General features: G+C 40.8%; 1 protein-coding gene across 17 annotated transcripts in view; it reads left to right on the top strand.

Moving 5' to 3' along the window:
- The window catches only part of Cacna2d3 (calcium voltage-gated channel auxiliary subunit alpha2delta 3), a 1,090,211-nt gene that overhangs the window by 1,021,268 nt on the left and 43,589 nt on the right, over positions 1-25,354 (top strand). For all 17 annotated transcript variants that reach the window (XM_087181525.1, XM_087181521.1, XM_087181526.1 and 14 more), the window contains 4 exons: positions 5,819-5,894; positions 8,578-8,630; positions 10,217-10,272; positions 18,527-18,638. In XM_087181525.1, the coding sequence (XP_087037651.1) occupies positions 5,819-5,894; positions 8,578-8,630; positions 10,217-10,272; positions 18,527-18,638 (297 nt within the window). The remainder of the gene's footprint in view (positions 1-5,818; positions 5,895-8,577; positions 8,631-10,216; positions 10,273-18,526; positions 18,639-25,354) is intronic.

Raw genomic sequence — 25,354 nt, 5'->3', positions numbered from 1 at the left:
AGCAGGAGCGCTCAGTGATACCATCGAGTTTCCCTACTCCTGAAAGTGATGCCAGCATGCCCCGGGACTGGTGTCTGCAGACCCTGATGACATGCCTGTGTGGTGCTGAGCACGGTGCAAGCACTATTTTGGTACAGTTGTCACAAAACATAGACACGGTTTTATGAACATGTAGAGCCCAAGGATGTTCTCCAGTATCCAAGTTTCTAGTCTCAAATGGGTCTCTTATGAACTTATTCCTAAAGCAGAATTCAGCTGTTTCTTTCTACTGCCTACTCAAAAACACAGGAAATTTTATATTTTCTATGTGGGATAAATTGTGATTCTACCTTCCCCTGCCATTTAACAAATAATGCTAATTTTCATGGAAGGCCCAGACAAGCGAGCAACTAGGTGCACTTACTAGACACCCATGAATTTGGTCCACATCAAAGCAGATGTGGGTGGAAGAGCAAGGCTCCACTCTGAGTGGGGACAGGGCCTGTTGAGAAGCTGGGAGGTTGCTCAGCCCTCAAGGTCGTGCTTCTGCAGAGAACTGTCTCTTGGCTCTGGGGCCCTCAAGCTTGTTAAATCAGAGCTGCTCTCCTGGCTGATAGGAAGCTCTGTTGGCCTTGAGGCTTGCAGGTGGCACCTACTATTTAATAAGTCATGACCAGACTGGGGTGCATGGCTAGAAACATGAGTCCGGTTCTTACAGTCAAACAGAGAGTGGGAGAAACCAACTCACAGGGAAATGCAAGTGGAGTTCATCGCTCACGTTACCATTCCTGAAGGGACTTTAAAAAAAATAACTTGCACCAGGTCTTCGGCCCAGAACAGTGAAATCTTGGGGAGAAGAGGCGATGCACAGGCAGCCATGTATATGAAGTTCCTCAGGTGATTCTGAACGGTGGACAGGATTGAGAATCACTGTGTTAAGCAAATGCCAACTTGTATGCTCACCGATGTCCTTAGGAATTAAGACTAAGTTTACATCACATCTTACAGATCCTTCTGATTGGCCTCATCCTCATGAGATCCTTAAGGGGCAAGATACCTGTTCGAAATCCAAGTTTGAGAAGCAGTTGAAATGTGCAGCTTCAAAGCAAGAGAAGGGCTGACAGAGTGCACATCTAGCATACTCGAGGCCCTGAATTGGATCCTCACAACAAGCATTAACAGCTGAAGCATGAGAGACCTGGATTGATAACTCAGCCTCCGTGCTTACTAGTGTGGTAACACCTGTGGGCCATGACTTCACCTTTCAGAGCCTAAATTTCCTATGCTATTAAATGTACCCATGACCCCGACATCAGAGATAATGCCAGCGTTACTGGCAGAAAATAATTGTTTCTTACTGTTATTCCCTTATTGCCTGAGATGTGGATGACATCATTATGTATAGCTTTTTTAAAAAAAATAATACTGACAGTAAAAGGTGTTGATTTGGTGTTTTTTGGTTTGGTTTTTTTTTTTTTTGATACTAGTCATCTAACCCAGGACCTCGTGCTTGCCAGGCAGGCACTGTGCTGCTGTTGGTGCTGCTTTCATTTGATCTATACCAAATGAGTGAGGTCTCTTCACGGTTCCCATTTGGTGTGGACCCTATGTGCTGTACTCCGGAGCAGCGCAGCCACCTGCTAATGATGGGTGCTCATTATTTAAATTGGTTTTTCGTGATTTCTGGTGAGAAGATTCAAAGGCAGTGAGGCCGGGGGATGTAAACTCGGTTGCATTAGGTATCGTGCCTTGCTGGTCTGTAGGCACTGGGCTGCTTCAAGGAGAAGGTGCTGTGGGATTCGTTCTGGTGCAGCAGCAGAGAAAGGGTCTTCTGCTGTCGACAGCTGAGCTGTCCGCGGGCCTGGCTTTCTGAGAGGTAAGTATGAGTTAGGCCTTCCCATGCTGACACTCCCTTTGTTTAGATTTCCTGTGTTCTTCGGCTCTGTGCCTTTGCACTTGCAAGTTAAAGCTGCCCCTAGAGAACGTATTTTATAGCTCAACAAAGAATGCATATTTCTAAATGCAACCTTAGTGAGTTATTTTGCTTCTCAGAATTCAGTAATTGCTTAATTATGTCCCATTATGTACATTATGTCAAATGCCTCCCTTGTCTTGCTTCTGGAGCTGTCTTTGCAAATATTAACTTGTGTTATGATTGATTTTAGGCTAATGATGTAGCCAAAGTGAGCTTATTTAGTCAGTGCAGGTGAATTATCTGGCCTCGTGGCGAGTAGGTGTTTAATAAGTGTTGATTGCTAACAACCACCATTGCTAACCAGTGTGAATGAACTGAGCTTATAACTTTAATAGTTCTTTAAAAAGTTCTTAGGAAAAAACCCCCTGTTTTTTAAGGTTTTTGTCTAGCTGGTAAAGAATGCTATCAGCAAAATAATTATGCACAAGTCTTGATGCCATGAGCCTGACATTGGAGGGTTTTTACCCAGCACAGGGCTGTCTGGGGGCTTTGTGTTGCTTTGAGCTGCTGCTTCAGAGATCATGTTTGCCTTCTGTCAAGATGTCAAAGAGCTCCACATGGGGAGCACAGTGATGCTAATGATAAGGTCTCTGGGCTGCAGGTCCGACCACTGCAGCGGTGATGTCATGGGGACTAAGGCATGTTATCTGTGATGGAATAAATCCCTGCTGCTGAGTCGGGCTGAGCACGATCCTGGGGCTTATTTTAGAGCCGAATGAAAGCAGGCAATTATCATGTTCCTTACTATAATCAGCTGAACAGGATACAGGTAGCCACAAAACAGAGTTATTTAAAACAGAACAGAATCACTTCAAAAAGGGTAATAATCTAAGACTTTCTGCACCATCTACTTAAAGCTCTCTACATGGGGAAAAGACAGGGAGGGCTTGCTCTGCAACCTTCCCAGCGGCAAAAGCATCAGAAAGCCTCCTTTGAAAACTAAGACAGAGGCTCCCAGCTGGGTACTGCTCCCAAGGAATTTAGTTTGGCCCCAGCAAGTAGGCTTAAGTTTGAAATGATCCAGGGAGAATCCTGAGGGTCTCGTCCCCTGTCCATCAGGCTGGTTACCATGCCAAGGGACGCTGGCAGCCCAGCCAGGTGATCTTATGAGCCAGCTGGTCCCTCCTGGCCAGGAGACTCCTAGGTGGTTCCTTGGCTTGAGGCACACGGTGATTCTGGATATTGGATATGATGAGACCCTTAGCCAAGCAGCGTTTCCTATGCGATTCCAATAAGAGCCTGGAACAGGGCACAGGTCTGAATTCTAAGCATTTCCAAGAATCTTCCCAGGCCTGCTTCTGAACAACACTGAACTGAGATGAATTCAGCCTCCACACCCACTCCAGTAATTGTGGTTGCTAGGGTTAGCTGGATAAACCTGGGCACATTATCTGGGTGGCTAAGATTTGGTTTACCCCTCTGGAAAGTGAGGATGATTAGAATCTGTCTTGTAAGGATGTGCTCAGAAGATTGCCTCTCCTACAGTTGTTACATAGATAGAATACAATAGACATCAGTGTACTTATCGTGGTCTTTGGCCAGGAGCCCAGGGACAGGAGTTCCTGTGGCATCACCTAATAACCCCGCGCAGCTTCTGAAGGTGCCTTGTACTGCAGTAGCAAGCATGTATTTCACGTGCCGATGAGCTAAGAAAACAAGAGACCCATCCATCTTCCACCCAGCTGGGCAAAGCCTGGATTGGTTCCTGCTGCATTAAACACCATGTTATTAATTAATAGTGGCAATGAAAACCATACTGATGATGATAACAGAAGCTGCAGCCCTGCCTTCTGTTAAATGCCAGGCCATGTGCTAAATGCAATACACAGATGACTTCCAGTACCCCTCCAAACACAGGTTAATCCTCTTAACCTCATGCTCCTGTCAGTGAACTCTGACACAAGGTGTGGCTGTAGAGATAGTAGGAAGAGGATAAGACAATACCAGGGCTGGCCAAAGCCTAGACTGCCCTTGTCGGGGCAGGGGCACCTGTAGAAATCTTCTGGGCAGGGATAAGAGCAGGAGCACAGTGGCCAAGTCAGGGACTGGTCAGAGTTGTCCACTGTGTGTGCAGTTGATTTTGTGGCCTATGTGAGCCACCAGGGTAGTGTCACAGCTGTGACACTGGTGAGCATCTCTGTGAGAAGATCCCCAAGTCTAATGCTTGACCAGTTCACAGTTCTTATTTCTGTTTGCATAAACAATGCTTCTCGTTTGCACTGGCATCAGGAAAAAAGCCAGGGAACAAGGAAGAAGAAATATTTTGATGGAGGGGCTTTGGAGGCCCCTGGTGTTCTCTTGGGCTTTGCTGCCCAAGGAATGCCGCATGCTGCTGGGTCGAACTGGCTTCCGTTTGGTCAGATGTGGCCAGTTTTCTGTGTGGCACCCGTGGATGGTCTGTGTTTAACCTTCTCCACCTTATTTTCCAGATAGGAATGCCTTCACATCACATTTTGCAGTTAACCTCTCAGCTCTGTCACCATTTATTCAGGACGTGTGCAATGAGGCACTCATTCATGCATTCAGACATTAAAAACTGAATCCCTTTTCCATGCAGAGTGCTTTGCTAGGTGCTAGAAGTAAGCGTAAGACAAATCCTTCACCTCTTCTCACAGGGAGCCTTTATTTTAGTGTTCTTCCAAGCCCAGCAGTAAGGGCACTCAGCATTAAGCACCGTGTTCTTCTAAAAAGGAATTCCTCTGGGGAGAATTTCATACAGACACTTAGAAGCACTTGAATTAAACTATGTAAAATTTTGTTTAGCAGCTGCTACTTAAGTCAGGCTGGTCTATAGGTGTCTCTGCTGTGGGCCACTAGGAATGGTAGGAGGGAAGCTGAAGGGTGGATGTCTGTTTGCTACAACTTCTGAATATGGAATGAGGCACTTGTTCCATCTAAATGTTGTAACATGGATCCAAGAACCTCCATTCATGTTTACTTTGTAAAGTTTTTGATGGAGAATTAAAATACCTCCATTACAAAGCAAAACATTTTTGCAGTTGAATAGAGACTGTAGTTGGGATGAGAGATACAGTCTTAATCACCAATGGATTAAAAAAAAAGTTGACTTTCTTGTCTTATGAACTGCCCTATTTTAGAAGTAAGAATATAATCAGCTATTGTGGTGGCAGTGTGTGGCATGGGAGCATGGATGGAGATTACAGGTATACCTTGGTTCTCTAGTGCTTTGAAACTCATTTAATTTGGTACTCACATTCTGATGAAGAGTTTTGTCCTAGTATTTATCATTTTTTTGGTACTAGACATACAAGCTAGAATTTGCTGCCCTTTCCAGCTGAAATAATTTGATGCTCTTTGCGCTCGGTATCCATTGCACCTCCCAGAACCAATTAATGCTGAGTACCCAGGTACCCCTGTACATGTAGTGAGCCAGCTGGTTCCCCACCAATTGCCAAAATGCAGAGCTTTCTTACTCCAGGCCTGCTTCCTGCTGTTTGAGGAAAACAGATGTTCTTGCTATCTTTTAATGCAAATTGACCTTTCCAAGGCCTCGTCTATCACGATTCCATCCATGGCCCAAATCCAGTCCACATCAGCATACTTCCCTTGGAGTATCTCGGTCCATGGAAGCCATCTTTGTTTTAGACTGAGGTAACTGATGCATCGAGTGAGGGGGTTTCTCATCGCCCTCTGTCCTTCCCACTACCTTATTCTCTTTGTTCTTCAGGCTCTCCAGCGGTGGACTCTGCCATGTTCCTTACTTGTCACTCAGTCCTTGTTAGGCTTACATTGTGCTTGTGGCTGTGGAACTTGAAGGTTGTGCTGGTTCAGCCTCCTGCGACACAGCAGCATTGGGCCCCGCATTCCCTACTTAGCTAAGCTCCTGTCCATTCTCTCCCATAGAATTACCCTTTATGACTACCAAGCCATGTGTAGAGCCAACAAGGAGAGCAGCGACGGTGCTCATGGGCTCCTGGATGTGAGTACAATCAATTCTCTTGCTCAGAAAGCAGCTGCGCATTTCTGTCTCTCTGTGTACCCTCCTTGGGGTAGTCAAGTTTATCTGTTTTCAAAACCATAAATGTTTAAAGGTATTTCCTGACTTGACTTATCATGAAAGCCTTTTCTGTTTAGACCTAAATCTGGTGATTATATAAATGAAAAACCAGGCTAAAGTCTTTGATGGATTAATCCAGTAGCCCCTTTCTGATGGATGGAAAAGGCAGAGAATTTTTGTCAATCCTCTCATTGTTAGATAAAAGAGAATTTGATTTCTTTCAATGGAAATCTTCCTTGTGACTTAGAATGCTGTAGAGCTTAACTGACGAGCACGTTCCCAAATCGATGGTACGTGCGCTCCCTGATTGCACTCTGCTGGGCTGAGAGAGGACTTTCCCAGCACTGGTTCCATGGGTGATGTCACAGTTGAAGATGAATCGACACAGTACTGATACAGAAACTGGCTGTCAGACTGCCAGATATTAACTGCTATAATTGATTCTGGTTCAAAAATGTAACTTACAGCTGGCAATGTTTGAGCTGCCCAAGGTGGCGCTGGCCTGGAATCCCAACTACTTGGGAGGTAGAGGCAAGAGGAATGAGTTAGAGGTCAGCCTGGGCAACGAGGGAGACCCGGCCCTAAAAAGCAAAGGCACATCCAGTGCAAGTGTAGCTACTGATTAATTACCTAACACACAGGAACAAATGACAAAGCAGATACAGTCTACCTCTTTCTGGTCTACATATGTGTGTAAATATAATTTTTTCAATGGTATGATTTTTTAAATACTAAAAAATAAACTAAAATACACTTGGTTTAAAATACAATATTTAAAAGCCAGATAGATTGATTTAAGATTTTACAAAAGGAATTATTTAAACACTAAATATTTAACATGCTTCTCCCAGACTGAGGGGACACGAAATGATTCAGAGCTGGAAATTTTCAGAGCAGCAACTGCGAGTTGGACTTTTTGGAAAATACTGGTTTTCAGTAAGACTATAGAGTGTCTTTCCAAACCCAGCTTCCCTAACTTAACACAAATATTTCCAGGCTTAAAATGTTCCCAAGATACGTTTTCATCATTGGGCTTAAAAGCTCAATAGCTTCATCCTTTCGAGTGGTAATGTGCATTTAAATATTTTAATCCCACATTTCCGTAATCCCTTTGTTTGCTCACATGTTAAGCCAAGGTCTGGCGGGGAATTCTTGAGCACCGTTGCCCCTGGCCTGTCCAACTGCCTCTGTTCCAGGCCTTCTAATCCCTTCACTCACCCTCTTCCTTCTGCCCCACATCCCTCATCTCAGCAGGTACAAAGACACAGGGTTGTCCCATGGCCATGGCCTGACTAGTTTTTGAAAGGTGATTTTTTTTCAAGCCATAAAATGCAATGCCTAAACCTTGGGACTCCAAGTTTATATTTGGTTTTAGAAAATTGCTCACGTTCACATCCTTCTCTGACCCTCATTCTGGGAGCCCAGAGTCCTCCGATTCATGGGATGATGTCGAAGAACTCAGTTAAATCTGAGCAAGAGATACAGAATGTCTGGAATCTGGGTGGGCTGGGAATAACCCCAGTCTTTGGTGGTGGTGGTTGTTGTTGTTCTGCCCATTTACTTTCTGGCCTGAAATAGGAAAGTTTCAAGAATGCTTAAGGGAATATAAGTTCGTTTTCATTTTATTGAAAGCTGGATAATTCCGCCATTCCAAATTCTAGTTCTGACAATTAAAATGCTCAGAAAGTAGGATTAAGCAGCTCTCACCTCAGAAACCAGGATTGGCATCCATTTCGGTTCTGTGATGAAGGCAACTACTAAAGGTGTTGAGACTTTTCTGGGCCTGATATCTCTGGACCCCAGGATTTGCCAGTGTCACTACCTGTCTCAGGTCCATCTAGCACTTACATATCTGACAGACCTAGGTACAAAGGGCCGACTGAGGGGGAGACCTGGTATTTCTCAGAATTCAGGAAATTGAATTATCCACATAGGAAATATCACAGAATAAACAATCCAACTGCTTTTTTCAATTAAAATATTCTGAAATAAAGATTAGGGTGTCAACGGCTTCTTTTATAGAGTGAAGGGGATTTTCTGCAAGGATAAAAATCTCACGTTCATATGGTTATCATTTTTTCAAGTCCAAATATGTAAGTGTGAGAAAAGGCAGCTTAAATCCTACATAATTCATGGAAGGCATTAAAATCAAGTGTATGCAATTTGTGCCTATTTCAACGAATGACATACAGAGATGGAGAACAGGGAGTTGCCTTTCCAAAAGAGAGCTCTGTGAATTACCATTTAAAATTAGTTATATGATTCCAGCCCCTCACATTAGGCTGCGAAATATTAGCCCCCAGAGGGTAAAGGTTTTAGCATCATTTGCTGAACTTCCTTTTTCCTCCCAGTGATAACCCTTGTATTAGAACATGTTTATTTTACTTGTAAATCACATCTTACTACAGGGAGTTCAAAGTTTTAAAATGTTAGTTTTGGGATCCGATATCCAACCATTTTCTTCCTTTAGCTAGAGCATCACTGTTTTCTAACACTATATCAATCTCTCTAGAAGAATAACATTGTCTTTCTGTAAAGACTTAAGTTAAACTACAAACTTTGTGTGTGATACATTGTTTTTAATGGATTGAATTCTTCCCTTCAGCCTTATAATGCCTTCCTCTCTGCCATGAAATGGATAATGACAGAACTTGTCTTGTAAGTACAATCCATTACATTTTTTGAAAAGTATTATTATTTTTCTATTAAGCAAATTGGAAGATTGTGCTTCATACTTTCAATAACTGTTAGATTTATAATACTCTGAGATATTCTTATTGAATATCTCAAAATATTGAACACTAAGACCAGAAAATTATCTTTCATTAAGTTATCCGTGATTACTTCCTAAGCTCTTATGTCATTGTTTAACAGACTAACAGCTTGCAATACACACACCAAATTTATTTATTGTGGTTACTGTTAAATTTAACATGGATGTCTGGCAGTTTTTAATGCAGCCTGGGTGGGCTGTGGTCAGAACACACTGCCGTAGCTGTCCACTGCTACTTGGGGTGTCTTGGCTGGTGTGCATACTGCAGCTCAAACAGGCATCGGTTCAGGCTGGGGGCTTTTCTCAGGTGTGATTTAATTGTTTACCCTGTCAAATTGTGGTCCTCTTTGGAAGATGCTGTGTGCTCTGTGACTTAGGTCAGACCTAAGATGACGTGAAGGTGAAAGGTTGACTTCCAGACCAGAAACATGTTACAGAAATACTGCGCCACACAAAAGATAAGAACTCCATGGACAAGGATGTCAACCAGATTAAGTCATATCAAACTCTTATTGTGGCTTTGCCCGGCCAAGGCTCCAATTCTGTGAGCTGAAGGCAGATTCCCTGCCATTCAATACATAGACATTGACCCTCTAAAAGACTTTTTTTTTTGGTACCGGGGATTGAACTCGGGACGTTGCCCTTGTGAGGCAGGCAGCGGAACCACTGAGCTAAATCCCTGGCCCTAAAAGACCTTTTTAAAAATAAAGCCTATATTAACAATGTTTATAAATTTGAAAGAGGAGTAAATTCTTTGTACATATATGAGACAGAGAAAATGCATACCAGTGAATGACAGGGTTTTAACTGAGAGGGAGCTGCTATAGATGGTAGCTATGAGGCTGAAAAATAAATGACTTGACTTTGATCCATCTCCATTTATTTGGAAGGTGATATTAGTTTTGTGTCCTTTACTAGCAATTCAGAAATTTTAATTTTTCTAAAGTCAAATTGTGGCATGATAGTATTATAAAAAGGTATTTGTGTCTGCCCCCGTGCATATACAAGGCTTAAACAAGTTTAGTTGCAGTGTGAATTTTGAAAGTGCTCTTTATTACTATAGACCATAGTCTGGGTAGAGGAGAATATTCTATTTGTATATCTGAACAAGGCAGGAGAGGTCTTTAGAAATTGGTTATTTAGGGTGGAATCAAACTACATGGTTAGGAGTGATAAATAACCTAGTAACTAGAAGACTATTTCTGCCCAAGCAGGAAGATATTTTTCAACGAGGAGTCCTTGAGTCTGGGTAAGCCTGACTCAGGATTGCTCTGGCACACATGGAAAAATAGCCATGCTAAGGATAAAGCAGGTGGAACTGCAGCGGGAACTGATTCTACCATGTTGGTGTCTCCAGGGTGTGATGTTATTCCTTCCAATAAGATGAGCAGTGCCGGACAGCACAGCTGTCACTGTTCGAGCCAGGGGGTGGATAACTGAGTAACACTGGGGTTTCCCACCGTCTGTCTAGGTTCCTGGTGGAATTTAACCTCTGCAGTTGGTGGCACTCTGATATGACAGCTAAAGGTAAGCAGCAACTGGTTTCAATTTCCTAGTCGGAGTGATAAACCCTGGGTTCACTGGCTACTTTTCATCAGGGATGTGCTAACTCGCATGCAACTACCCAGGACAAAGTGATGATTTTTTCAGCTCTGTCAGCAAAAAGCTGCTCTGTGCTATGCTGTTCTGTCCAAGCTGATGCAAAATTCCACAGGTTCCATTCCACCACATTGAACATATACTTTGAACTATTGTGTTAACCAACGCTTTGAGATCACACATTGCACAGGTAAATTCTTCAGAATACTTGTGGGCAGTGCAAAAATCAAAGGGAGACAGATCTAGCACCTGTGTCTCAGGCTGAGTGGATGGATGACTACCTTATTTTTGTTTCCACAGTTAACCCTCATAAAATAGAAATATGATCATACTATCCTTCCTCAAAAGCCTTCAGCGATGTGAGAAGTGATTAGTAGAGACTCAGAGGCATGAGTTGTGGAGTTAAGTCAGTATGGGTTTGAGTCTGTCTTGGAGGCTGATCTTTGACAAATTAGCTGATCTTGCAAAGGCTGTGTATCCCCCAGTAAGCACAATGGGAAGAATAATATTTACCTCCGGGGGTGTGTATGTGCATTTAATGATGAGATAATGCACGTTATCTGCGGACCACAAATGGTAGCTATAATTAATCCCTTATGATAGTGATGGCAGTGCTGACCTTGACAATGATGATGATTGTCTGTGAAACCAATGCTCTGGAAAAGCACTGCCTGCTCTGTCAGTTGCTGTTTCTTGGGTACATTCTGTTCTATCTTTCCTTCATGTATTCATTCATGTTCCTTTTTTTTTTTCTTAACCTGAGATCCTAGGGCAGTAGTGGTAAACCTATGGCACGCATGTTATTGGTTTTTCCTTTAAGACAAAAGATGTTAGTGTATGAGTTGTTTCTTCTAAACTGAAACCTCACTATTCAGTTTTAATTGCATCGTCGGTACTTTGCAATAAATAAGTGGGTTTTGGATTTGAAGTTCTGGCACTTGTCTTTAAAGGATTTGCCATCACTATCCTAGGGACTAGATTACTAGCATTCTTATTATTTTTAACTATCTTTAAAAAAAAGAGGTTAATTGGTACTATAGCAACAGTTCTCTAGTTTGCTGGATAATGTTAATCCGGCATCCCTTTTCTCCCTCTTACAACCTCTGTCTCAGGCAGAATTAGCAACCTTTCTTGCTCCTGCCTCGGTTGACACTTGTAATCTTTTTTACTGTTAATGTGTCAGTTTGTTTTACACTCAAGTGGAATTTCTTGATAATGGGAGATATGTCTTAACCATTGTTACCTCTTAGCACTGAGCCAGGGTTTAGTACATTGTAGGTGCTTAATCTTTCGTTATTAAATATCCTAACAATCCTTTTCATGCTGAGCATGTTTGTAACTCCTCCTCCCTTCTGGCTGTGTTGGCACTAGTTTGGAATGACAAGTACCCATAATCCCACTTCTGAAAATCTGGTTTAGGGAAGTAAACTGGGATGGGAGCAGAGGTTCCTAAAATAGGATGGTCATCCATAGGGAATTTATGATCGCAAATAATGACTCTTTAAATGTCTAATAATAAGTGCATTTAAAAACATTACAAAAAGCATCGTACACTATTTCTGCAAACTTTTAATGAAATAAAAAATGCTCACATCGTTGGGTCTGGTGGCACATGCCTATAGTCCCAGCTACTCAGGAACCTGAGGCAAGATTGTCACTTCAGTTCATGAGTTGGATACCAACCTGGGCACCACAGTGAGAGCCCATCCTCCTTCCAACCTCCCCACCCTCCCCACCAAAAAAACCTTACAAAATTAAGTAATAAAGCAAAATTCAAGATACAAAACGGTATATACACCAAAAAGAAGTCCAATGGTGGAGGAAAAAGGATTTGGAGTTAAATGAGGGTGGAAAACGAGGACTCAGTAGACAGAGATTAAAATATGAGTTAGGTAAGGAAGACTATTGTGTTCCTCAGAGAAATTTCGCCAATAGTATGAACTCACTTTTGTTTACCCTTGCACATGATTTGAAAAAGAAAGATGAGAAGGAATTTACTAAATGGTCACTTATGTTTTCTACTTTTCTTCCTTGACTAAGTTTTTCACACTTTTATTAATAGAAGGTTTGGGTTTTTTTTTTTTTTTTAAGATAAATGAGATTAAAAGAAAAGGAAAAAAGTAAATCAGTAGAGGCCAAGGGAGTGGGCTGCAAATTGGTTAAACAGCTGCTGTCTATGCAGTACCAGTGACCTGGGACAAATCTCACTCCCTCTGAAAAGGGCTGTGATCATACAGTGTTGAGGGTGGCTGTGTAGCCTAGTGGTTAAGTGTCCTGGCTTGGAGGCAAGGCACGCTTCTGCCTCTTGCTACCTGGGAGGTCCTGGGAAAAGTGCTTGGGTCTCTCTGAGCTGGTTTTCTCATTTGTTCCTGGAGATAACAATAAATATGATGTGGTTATGAGAGGTGCGTTAACACACACACAGCCCATGTGCAAGTATTCCATATATGGTGGGTGGTGGTGGTTTTTGACTAAGACCTGTGACTGTTTCTTAGGAGTGTGCTCAGTGCTGAGGACAGCAGGCTGGTCGGCCTCAGGGGCTTACTTTTGGCATTCCTCCTAGTACTCTATAAAGACACTCTCTTCATGCCAGTCTGAAGTCATACTCCCCCATGCTCACTTTGACCTGCTCTCTTCCCTGTGACCTGCTGTCTCAGACAGATGTCTGCCCACGTTCGTGTTTTGGTCCTGCAGCTTTGACAGATACTTCTGAGTTTTTGTTGAGTGCCAGTCACTGTGATCTTTGCCTGAATCATTGGTTTTCAACTGGGAGGTAATTTTGCCTCCCAGGGGATATTGCAATATTTGGAGATGTTTTGATTTGTCATAACTTGCTACTGGAATCTAGTAGACAGGGACCAGGGATGCTGCTAAACATCCTACAACACACAAGACAGCCCCCACAACAAAGCAGTATTTGCCTCAAGATGTCAAGAGTACCACTGTTGAGAAGCTCTTGTCTGGATCAAGAGGTGTAGGCCATGGGGCAAGGAGGAAGAACTGGTCTTTGCATGAAGTCTGGAGATACTTGGGGAGGTTCCCATTGTGAAAATTTACACTCCCACCTCTTCACAGCTGGTCCAACACTGGTCAAAAATTTAGCCAATATAAATATGAGATGCTTTAGTTCTCTTTTTTCTGTCTTAGGAAGATTTAAAGCAAGACCCTTAACAGATAGTTTGAAAAAAAAGTCATCTCACTTTATTACCAGGGACCTTCTTCCCACAGACCATAGGAAGATCTTGTCCAGTAATTACATTGCTGACACATGATGTGCTGGCAGAGTATTCTGGCATTTCCAGAGAGTTGGAAATCCTTTGCAAATTATCTTCAAAACCTCATCAGTGTGCTTGAGAGCTAGACCCTGCTAAAATTGCCACCAAACCTCTCTAAAGCACCTATGTCATCAGATTGAAGAAATGTGTGGAAGGAGGCAGATGGATACACATGATGATAAATACATAGATGACGATTACATAGATACACTGATGAAAGGCGCATTCATAATGATAAATAAAGTAGAAGTGTTAGACCACAGCCAAGATCTGCCACTCTCACTCAGTACTCACCAGGCCCACAGCTGCCTCTCTTTGAGCCTAGATGTCAGTCTGGGTCCTGCACATGAATTGTCCTGTTGAGGCTCACAGGCTTCTGCTGGGCATGAACATGAATTTTTCCATTTTGTAAATGAAACAATCGAATGGAAGGACATTAACTCACCCACAGGGATGCTGTCATTGGAATATTTTATTAAAAGTAAACATAAATCCTAAAGCCAATATAAGGAGGGAAAAGTTTCAGGCACCATAACATTGACTTGCAAGGTTTCTTCATTCTAAGTTTACTATTGTCTCGCTAAAGACCCAGAGCTAAGACATATATCTTTGTTTTAGCTAAAAATGGAATCCATAATTACACTGTTTATCTGCTTCATTTCCTTAATGAAGGGGACTGTGGAAGCACATTTCTGCTTGATTATCACAAAGGCATAATTTTGGAGAACTTTCACAAAGAGAACAGAGTTTGCTGGCACCCAGTTGTGAATGAGGATGCATTCACAGAAAGAAAAGAGGAAGGCTTTTCAAATGGCAAATCTATTCATTCCCAATTGTTTGCACATAATTACTGTGAACCCAAGTTGGTTATTCTCATCAGGGACATTTGTTGCTAAGGGAAAATTAAAGCAATTCAATTGTGTGGATGCTCCACTGGATAGCTCATTGTGAGTGAGCGACAGGTCATGGCGACTCTAGCTTTACATATGTAGCACAACTGGGGTGGGAGGCAGAGCCATGTGGCTGCAGAGAGCGTTGGCACCAGGATGTGACCGTGCTGGCTCACTTCTGGTCTTCGCCATTCACGGCACTGTGGCTTTAGGCAAACATTTAAATTTCTGAGTTTTAGTTGCTTCCTCTGCAGAATGGGGTAGTAGCAGAGCCTTGCTCACTATGCAGTGGTGAGGGTTCCAGTCCTACAAATAGCCTAGCGCAGCAAAAAACTATGTAGTAAGTGCTCAGTAAATTTACTGTCCAGGTAAATGATGACAGTGGGCTAGAGGATGGTAGCTCAGTGATAGAGCTGCTGCCCAGCATATGTGAGCTCTGGGTTCAATCCCCAGTAATGCAAAAGAGAAGTTGATCATGAGTTATTTTCCACAGGGCTCAAGGCAGGCTGTGTCTGATTTCTGAGCCTCAGTGTCCTTTATTGCAAAAGAAGGACCTAGCCTGGTGAGCACTGTGATCCATATGTATAAGCAGCTTTGTGAGATTGTGAGTTTTGAATGCCTAGAGTTAAAACAGTAGCCTATAGACTTCTGGAAGCCTTGGCTATTGGTTGAAATTCCATAAACAGTAGTGGCTGGCAAATATATAGGGTGTTTTCCGTAGCATTCTAGACAAAGGAAGGTTCATGTTATTTAGATTAAATGTGGCCATTGGCTCTATATGATAATTTATGTTTCCCAAAAGCATATCAAGCAACTAGCCAATCTATAGTCACGCTGCTAATAGACTCAACAATTTATCACCACATCAGCATGAGCAACGTAGAGCATGAGCAACAATCGTCACAAGAAAAAGAATTCCATCTCCAGAAAAGATCAGAGCTAGATGAGTCTCAGCTTTGAGAGTGTTGGACTCAGTCCACTCGAACCAGGCCTACACAGTTAGAATTAGAGATGGTGACATTATCAGGCTTATTTAAATCATGTGTGCTTCCCCACTCTGCCTGCCCCAAAGACCTTTCTTGGTACCTTCCATTGGCCCAACTTCACAAAGCAGTGAAACACCCAGGAGCTGTGGCTAGACAGCTCAAGGTCTAATTTTGGGGGTGTTCCATATACCTACCGAATGAATTTGGGCAAAATAGTCCTGTCACCTTCTCTCGTAATGTGCAAAGATAAAAATTGTTCATATCTCAAGTTCACTTACCAATTTTGTCATGTTTTATAGCTAAGTAATACATACAAAGCAGGATAACGTCTAGCACGGAAGCAGTTCGTTAATAAATTTAGCTGTTACCACCATCAGGTTGTGTATACCCTTGGCAGGTATATTCCATATTCATTTACAATCCATGCTGTTATGTACTTAGTCTTTATTTCACTTTAATGGACTTGCTTTTTGACATCCAAATACTTTATCTACAAAAAAGGAAGCTTCATAAATTGAAAATCAGAATCACTCGTCATACAGACAGATCAATTGTTGGAATGAGAACTGTGGAAATGAAAAAAGAATCCTACCACGTTGTAGTCAGATACTGTGAGGCTGGTATTTGGCCTCCACAAGCTAAAGGGAGAGACTCCCAAATGAAAGAAAGAAATGGAAATTAAAGAAAGGCAGCAAAACTCCTTGGTATCACTCAGAAAGATCCTCCTCACAAAACAGGCATTGAAAAAGAACCGCGAGGAGAATGTGGTTCCCACCAAGTACCCGCTGGTGTTGTGACTTGGGCCTTCGACATCGACGGTCCCCCGACCTACCTGAAAGGCAGGTGCCTTGTTACAGGGATTCTCACATTTTTTTTTATCTATTGTATTTCCTTGAAAAACACCATTCTGGAGACTCGTAAGCGTGTTCAGCAAGCGCTTAATGACCCTCCCATGAGGTAGCACCACTGGACACAGATGCATAGTTCCTGGGACTTGGCCCTTTGGTGCAACAGCAGCCACCAGCCCCATGCCATCAGGGCAGTCAAGGAGCCAGCTGTCTGTCTGAAATTCCTAACCCTAAGGAAGGTCTCAAAAAGGTCAGAGCTATGAGGAAAGTAACCCTGAAAGTAACCTTGGCAGCAGAGCAGACAGTAGCGGTAAGAATGCACACTCAGCACGCTGTGCCTGCAGCTTTCACGCAGTCCTCCATCGAGGGAACTTGGGACTGTCACTCCCAGTTTGCAGAAGAGAATGTGCTGCTGAAGTGAGGATGCAGATAAGGACACGTATAAAGACAGTTTAAAAACTCAGTGATGTTCAACAGCAGTAGCAGGATTCACAACCCTTAGAATTTATGTTCTTCGCTAATAAACGACTGGCCCAGCTTCAGGGACATAGATGGTAATAATTGCTAACAGCAATTTGTGAAGGCCCTGTGCGTATGCATACGTGCGTGCGAAGTGTGTATGAAAGTGTGTGCTTCACTGTTAAAAGCGCATGCACTTTTGTCCATTTATTCCTTAGAACAATCCTGCAGGTTACCAGAGGTGATGTCTCCCTCAATGTCAGTGACCTGTTCCTGAAATCACATGTCTGTCTAGAAAACCTGAATGAGAGTCTACTTCCTTTTGTTCTAAATAAGGCAAATTACAATGCATTGTTTCAAAACCCCAGTGCCCTCCAAAGACCTAAAGCTCAGTGGAAAATCCCATTATATTAGGATATAAATGCTTAGAACATGGCTTCCTGATTAGCCAACAATTATCTGATTGTTAGGGAACAGGTGTCTTGTGGGTGGTCACACTGATGGCTCTGTCAGAGTCCACAGAATCCCTGGTGGACAGTCTATCCTGCTTCCACCATCCAACAAGGTGCACAGCATTTGAGAAACAATACTACACCCATCACTGTGTTAAAATCCTGTTTGGGAATTGAATGTTATATATATATATTTCTTTTTGTCCTTCTGTATATATGCTAGCCAGAGACTTTGTAAAGAATTTGGGTACTGGAGCTTACAAGCTTTTCATTGGGAAAATGTTAATGACTAGACATCCTGTGGAGAGCACCCATACTGCTGACATCCCCATCTTACAGATGAGAAGACTAAGGATTAGCTAAAAGCAGCAGAACGGCCATTTGTTCCCCAAACTTCTCTTATATAAGGGCCTTCATCCTTATCCGCTGTGCCCTAGTAGCCATCACTGTCATTTTAATGTCACAGAGCCTTATTAGAATGTCTGCGCTGTTACTCTTCTGTGACATTTACTTAGCCCTTACTGTATCCCAAGGTACGCACTAAGTACTCAGCAAGGATTGTTTCATTTACATCTCAAATCTACCTCTGAAAGAATTTTATTATCTCCATTTTAGAAATATGACAGCTGAGACAGGGATTTTGGATCTTGTCCACTGGACGTGACTCATCCAAATAATTCAGTCAACCCCCAAGCCATTACCCAGTGCCTACTGTGTGCTCATCCACATTCCAGGGTTATTTAGTGCTTTAAAACCGACATGGCATATTATTGGACAAGGAACTTTATAATGGTAGGATTTGGTTCATGGCTGTACTTCAAAGACATTACGTATTTTACTATTTCATATTTCAATTTGCTTTCTATAATAAAACCATGCAATTTTGTCTTGACCTTTGTCTCACCCTAAATAATATGGTATTGGTATGACTTATATTTTATACATTTATTCAGATATACATATGTGTTGTTGTTAAGCTCAAGTGAGCCCGAGGTCAGAGACTGATGCTGGCCCAGAAAGAATTCTTGTGATATATAAATGATAGCTGATCAAGCCAACACAACTGCTTGAGGAATTATAGCTTACAGAGTTGCTTGGCAGATGAAATCACTTGACTAATTAGAAAATAATGCATTATGCTGTGCCGAGAAAAATCACAGAGCAGCAGAAGCCCAACTGCATTCTGAGTTGCTTTGGGGAGCCAGTCACAATACTGAGCCTGTGTATTGAATTCTTAATCTTCTCTCATCCTTCCTTCCCCCATCCCTGCAGCCCAGAAACTGAAGCAGACCCTGGAGCCTTGTGATACTGAATATCCAGCATTTGTGTCTGAGCGCACTATCAAGGAGACCACAGGGAACATTGTTTGCGAAGACTGCTCCAAGTAAGCCATACCCAGTTCCATTTCCGCTCTTCTGCTACACACACACACACACACACACACACACACACGTACACTTTTTGCTAGATACAGAACTTTCCCAGATGGGCCAATAAGCCACAAGACTGGCAGCACGTGCCTTGTTACACTGAAAGACGTAAGACATGGCTGCCCTCTTGTGTGAGGACGTATTTCTGTCTATCTGCTCGGAAGGAGTATCATTTGGGTTTTTTGTGATAATTATTATGAGGTTGGTGAGCATTCAAAATGTGGGACAAAAGATCCTGGAGTGTACATGTTTAGTCCAGCTTGCTGATGTTTGCAGAAAGTCCTAATTGGTGTTTTCCCAATGGGCAGTTTCAATTTCAGCTGTCTGAGCAATGTCTTGAAGTATCTGTACCAATTATGCACCCAAGACCTATGTGCTGGAGATGGTTTCTCAGCAGCTTAGTGTCTATTTCCCTAATTACTACTGGGATTGAGCATCTTTTAACAATGTGATTGGTTATTTGGAAGTTTGGTCTCCATATTCCTATTGGGCAATTTCCTGTTGGGTGGTTTGGTTCATTCTTATTGGTTTAGGTGGTCTTTCTATATTTCAGATATGATTTCTCTACAGTTCCATACATTGTAAATGTGTATTCCTATTCCCTTGGTATGTTTTTTCACTTTAATGGATATTTTTTGATGTAAAAATTTACTTTTGTTTTTATTTTAATATAGCGTAACTTGTTCTTTTCTTTTGTACTTTGTGCATTCTGAACATTTTAATGTTTTGCCGTTCACACTTAGAACTTTAATCCCTTTGGAAATTTACTTGGGTGTGTGTGTGTGTGTGTGTGTGTGTGTGTGTGTGTGATGAGGTAGGGTTCCGATTTAGTCCTTTTTCATATGATGGGCATGAAGTTAACTTGCACTTTTCTCTGTGTGTGTAACACTGGAGATGAGACTCAGGACCATGTACATGCTAGAATTCTATCAACCTGCAGCTTTTATTGGAGAGTCTTCATTTTCCCTCCAGTTTGTATGACAGTTGTATCCTGTCTATATGCAGATCCATTTCCAAATGCTGTGCCTTATGAATCCCTATGTCGATATCATATTTCTTTAATTATAGCTCTGTATCATGACGATACTGAGAAGAACACACATCCTTTCCTTATACTTTTCCTAAGTTGTCTTGGTTATTATTTTTCTTTTTTTGTACCAGGGATCGAACTCGGGTTCTTGCGCTTGCACAGCAGGCAGCGAAACCACTGAGCTAAATCCCTGGCCTTGTCTTGGTTATTCTTGACTCTATGCTTTCATATTAATTTTGAAGTTAGCTTGTTAATGTCCATGAATTCTGCTAAGGCTTTCATTAAAATTTTGTTAAGTTAAACAGATTTGAAGATGATTGCTATATTTTGATGTTGGACCTTCCCGTTCATAAGCTAAGTATACTTATGTCCTTTTTATTTTTAATACCATTTCATAATTTTATTTATATTAGACTTATACTTAGCTTATAGTTTTTCCTTGTTTTTTGTAAATGAAGTACATCTGAAAGTACTTTCTAATGTATGCCACTAATATAAGAGGACATCACTGATTGCTATGTATTGAATATTTTATAGCCAAGAAATTTAGAGCTAAAAGCCTGTGTATGGAATCTCATGGACTTTTTACATAGATGATATCATTGGTGAAAATTCTCCTTTGTAATCTTCATATTTCTCTTTTGTGTTTTATTGCACTAGGCTCATGACACATTGTTGAAAAGAAGCAATAGGATTAGGAAATCATGACTCATTCCTAATTTAAAGGAATTGCTTCTAATCATGCCATATAATGCATGTTTGGTAAAGTTTTTATTGTTGTAAAATATAAATAATATAAAGTTTGCCACTTTAACTATTTTTAATTGTACAATGCAGGGGTATTTTGCAACTATGGCTATTTATTTTCATAATTGCTATGGGGTTTTGGTAGTTAACCATTTATTAAGTTAACAAAAATTTCTGCAAAAAATTTTGTTACTATGTTGACTTTTTCACAAAAATTAATATCCATTATTAAAAAATTCATTAGGTTATAATTTTAAAGATTTTTAACTACAAAATGTATATACTTAATCAGGTGGTGCATATATGAGATATGATAAACTATGATGAATCTTTTAAAAATAATATTACAGTAAAAGACACACTCCCATTAGACCGCCTCAAAACATTTTCCCTCTCTTCCATCATTCATCCCATCATTCATGCTACTTTCTGAAGCAGTTCTGGAAGTCCTCTTTTGTGAGTATCTTTAATTGCATTGTCGTGGCTGCCTTGATGTCCTTAATCGATTGAAAACATTTACTTTTCATTGTCAGTTTGACTTTGGGGAAGACAGAAGTCACAGGATGCCAGATCATGTGAATAAGGTGAATGAGGAGACACCATAATGCTTTTACAAGCCTGCCTTTCCACTGGGAGACACTGGGTAACAAACACACTGCATAAAGGCATTCATGAAAGAAGGCTTCTAGAACTGCTTCAGCAAATGGCAAGAAGGATAAGTGTGTTTGTAGCAAGAGGGAGTATTTTGAGGGGGATCAATGGTAATGTTTCTTTTTCTATAATAACTTTTTATGTATATACACTGAATTGTTGTATTTAATCTGGAAACACATACATTTCAAGATTAAAATACATACCACATACGCATATATGTGCTGTTATGTGCCACACAATGACATTATGGTCAATAATGGAGTACCCATGCAGTGATGGTCCCTAGGTTCTATTTCTTAATGATGTTGTAACCACCTTAGTTTAAGTACTTAGTACTTAAGTACTTAGTTTAAGCCTATGGTGTTCACTCCGATGAAATCACCTAATGACATGTTGCTCAGAACATACTCCTGTCATTAAAAAGATGTGACTCTGTGTGTGTATTTGCTCAACACACTGTAAGTACCTTAAATAGCAGCTAAGTTGTCTAATGTGAAAACATCTACTTTTCCAGAATGAAACCATTATTGTCATGATTTTTTAAATGCAAAATCATATTGCTACAAATTTGTTTTGCTCATATTACACTGTGAACTTTTAATCTATGGTCATAAAAAAGAGTAGCAATACTTTTTGTTTCTTAGGGGCTGGGGATTTAGCTCAGTGGTTTCTCCTCCTGCTGCACAAGCACAAGGACCCAAGTTCGATCCCTGGTACAAAAAAAACCACAACTTTTCGTTTCTTATACTATATTGTCATTTGGTTTTGGTATTAAGAAGATCATTTTATGGTCACAAAATGTCTTGGAGAGTTTCACTCATTCTCTAATACTTGTAGCATTTCATATGCAATGGAATATCTATTTCCTATTGGTTTGGTTAAACTCATAAAATTACCAATGATTCATGGGATTGTGGGTGTGTGTGTGAGAGTTGTGTATGTGTATTTACAACTACTGAATTTGTTTTGTGTTTATTTATCTCTGGATTTTCAGTTTCTTTTTTAAATGATTTTGAAGATTATATGTCTTAGAACATTTCCTATTTCATTTCACTTTTCAGTTTATAGCATAGATCCATAGTGCGGGCTTTTAATTGAAACTGCTATAATTTTGCCTTTTTTCTTTATTTTATAAAAAATTTAACTGATATATAAAAATTATACATATCTAAGGGGTACTATGTAATGTTTTGATACATGTATACATTGTTTGATGTTCAAATTATAATAAATTTATTTCTTCAAATATTTATCCTATATTTATGGTGAAAATATTCGAAAATCCTTTCTTCCAGTTTTAGAAAGAAAATATGATTCATTGCTTCTTTCTTGAAATTTGTGAGATTTTAATTGCTCTTCTTTCTCTTTTTATTTTACTGCCTCCCTGCCTTGCACCGTGCTCCCCAGACTGGCAGAAATATGTGGGGGTTTTTCTATTTTTTATTTCACTTTGTGTTTTTACTTTTTTAACATTGTGTTTTTGATGTTTAGCTTTTCAGTGTCCCTGTATCTCTCTATGCATACCAGTGTATCTCTGGAACTGAATATACAGGATTTCCTTATTAGTTTGAACAATTCTCTAATTTGTACCATTTTTAATTGGTAAATGTTAAATACTATTTCAGATATCCTACTTGGAATATTTTGAAAATAACATTCTCTTCTCTGCTGACTTCTAGCTTTGTAGCTTTGTAAGAAGTCTGGCTTTTTCCTCTTCTCTGCTGACTTCGGCAGTGTCTATTCTCTTTGTAATGTTCTGACATTTCACTGAAGTGATTAGATAAAAATTTATTTATATTTATGTGTTTTATTCTGTATAATATCTTTAATATTTTAGTTTATTAGTTTCCTTTTTATTTTTTATGGTTTACTACTTTAAAAATCCATTGAGTTACTAATATGGATGACTTTATTTGCTTCTGCTAAAAATATGTATTTTCTTTTATGCAGTCGTTTTAGGCTTTCTGTAGTAACTAAAGGCCCTCTAGGATTGCCCTAATAGTTTATATGAGAGAGGTACCAATCATCTTTTTCTTCTGTCTGCTTTCTTGTATGACAGATTATTTGCTCACATAAATTTTTTTAACTTTGAGCTGATCTGTACTCTTACTAGAGCTCCTGTCTCTTCCCAGTAGATTTGTACTCAGGCTTCTCTTGTGAGGCCTATTAGGATCAACTGCTTGGGAATAATTGTTATGCAAGTTGTTATATCTAGGGGTTTCTGCACTGTATAATTATAGTAAATATTTTACTGAAGCAGCGTGTAGTTTAGGCTTAAAGGTTGATTTCTCGTGGGCAGTATTATTTTTCCTGTTCAGAGTCTCAGAGAGTGCCAGATTATGTGCTTTTTACACTTAGCTATAACTGTACAAGTTGGCTTTTAGTGCTTTTTTCCTGTAAGTTCGCATATATTTAAACGTGTTTGTTTTGTTGACTGCTTCTTGCAGCACGTTTGACTGTTTTGAGGAGGATGGCTTTGTATCTCCCTAATCTGTCATGTCATAGTGTACTCTTCCAACGGGGCAAGCTGTAGGGCTGCCACAAGAAAGCACCCAGGTGAAGAGGGTTAGTGCAGGGGTTCTGAAAGTACAGGTTCAGAGTATGAGTCCTAACTTCTTAGTTGCTTTGTGACCATGGGTGGGGAATTTAACTCTCTGATGCTCAGCTTCTCCCTGGGTTTTGAGGGATAGTAATAGTAAGCATGCCATGGGCTTATTTAAGAATTAAATGAGACAATTCGTGTTGTGAATTTAGTGACTTGTCCAGAATAAAGTAAGCACTCAGTAAACGCCCGCATTTGGTACATGCATAATGCTATGGTCTGAAAGTTTGTCCTTTTAAAATTCAAATGTCCATACCTCATCCCCAGTGTGATGGTATTAGGAGACCAGTCTTTAAGAGAACTCTCACAGTGAGATTTGTGTCTCATAAAAGAAGCTTGAGGTGATCTGTTTGTGTCCTCCACCCCATGAGGATGACGCTAGTAGGTGCCCTGTAGAGCACAGTGGGCCCTCTCTAGATGTGGAATCCTCTGGTGCCTCGACCTTGGACTCCCCAGCCCCCAGAATTGTGAGCAGCACACTTATTGTTTCTAAGTTACCCAGTCTGAGGTAATTTGTTAAGCAGCTCAAGCAGACTGAGATGCATAATACCACATATTTACCAAGTTTCAAACCCTGAAAATCATTCTGTTGAAAAGCAAATTGCCTTTTTCATAATCTAACATCTCTTCATTACTGCAGCATTCCCCATAGAAAAAGAAACAGCCTACCAGATTATCACGGGTCATGTAAGACTTGCACATTACTAACGAGTTATAGTTCTGTGGTTTTGTGAAATGGATATCACCAGTTTTATAATGACTGAGAATCTTTTTGGCTGAAGGATACTATACCCCAGCCATAATAACTACATACACCTTTATCTTATACCAGATGATAGGCAGCCATATATAGTAGACAAGTTAGGATTCTGATTTTCATTGTATGTGAGAAAACAAATAGAACCCAGGTGGGAGATATTAGGGCAAACAGTAGTTTTCCTTACGGACTCATAATTAGAAATCAAAGATGCAGCTTGATTAAGTGACCTAAAGAAACCAGAGATACAGCTACCTACGTTTCAGTAGAAATAGGGCATCATGCATCCCTGCTGCATCCCACAGTTCTGGCTCACACTTTCAGGAATACAAAGATGGGTAAGATTCAAAGTTAAAACTGAAAGGATTCACAGCAGTCAGGACTACTCTGTGTCAGACCTTGAAACCATGCTGATTGGGTGACTCCCAGGAGGTTGGGGATTTGAGTCAGGGTGCCACAGTTTGCTGGCAGTGGGAAAAGATACGCTGCGGGCCTGGGAAGGTTTTCCTTTTCTACGTTGAATTTCAAGGCCATCAGTCCATAGCTCACAGGTTACAGCAGCAAAACAATGAAGACTTGAGGGAACTGGGTGTGGCAGCAATACCTATGATCCCACACTCTGGGAGGCCAAGGCAGGAGGATCTCAAGTTCAAGTCCAACCTGGGCGACTTAGCAAGACCCTGTCTCAAAGTAAACATTAAAAATGGGCAGAGGCTATAACTCCTGTGAAGTTTCTGGATTTTAGCCCCAGTACCAAGAAAAAAGACTCAAGAGTCTGGGTGGGAGAATAGAGGATTGTGCTTTTTCTTTCTTTTTTAGTAAACTTTTGATTGAAATATAATATATAAAGGAAAGCAGTCAGAGCCTAAGTTTTCAGTCT

The sequence above is a fragment of the Heterocephalus glaber genome, unplaced genomic scaffold (genome assembly GCF_053883595.1).
Source record: "Heterocephalus glaber isolate CG9 unplaced genomic scaffold, H.glaber_assembly_v1.0 deba00001472, whole genome shotgun sequence".
NCBI lineage: Eukaryota > Metazoa > Chordata > Mammalia > Rodentia > Bathyergidae > Heterocephalus > Heterocephalus glaber.
Note: the sequence above shows the minus strand (reverse complement) of the source record. Positions and strands in the feature narration are given on the sequence as shown.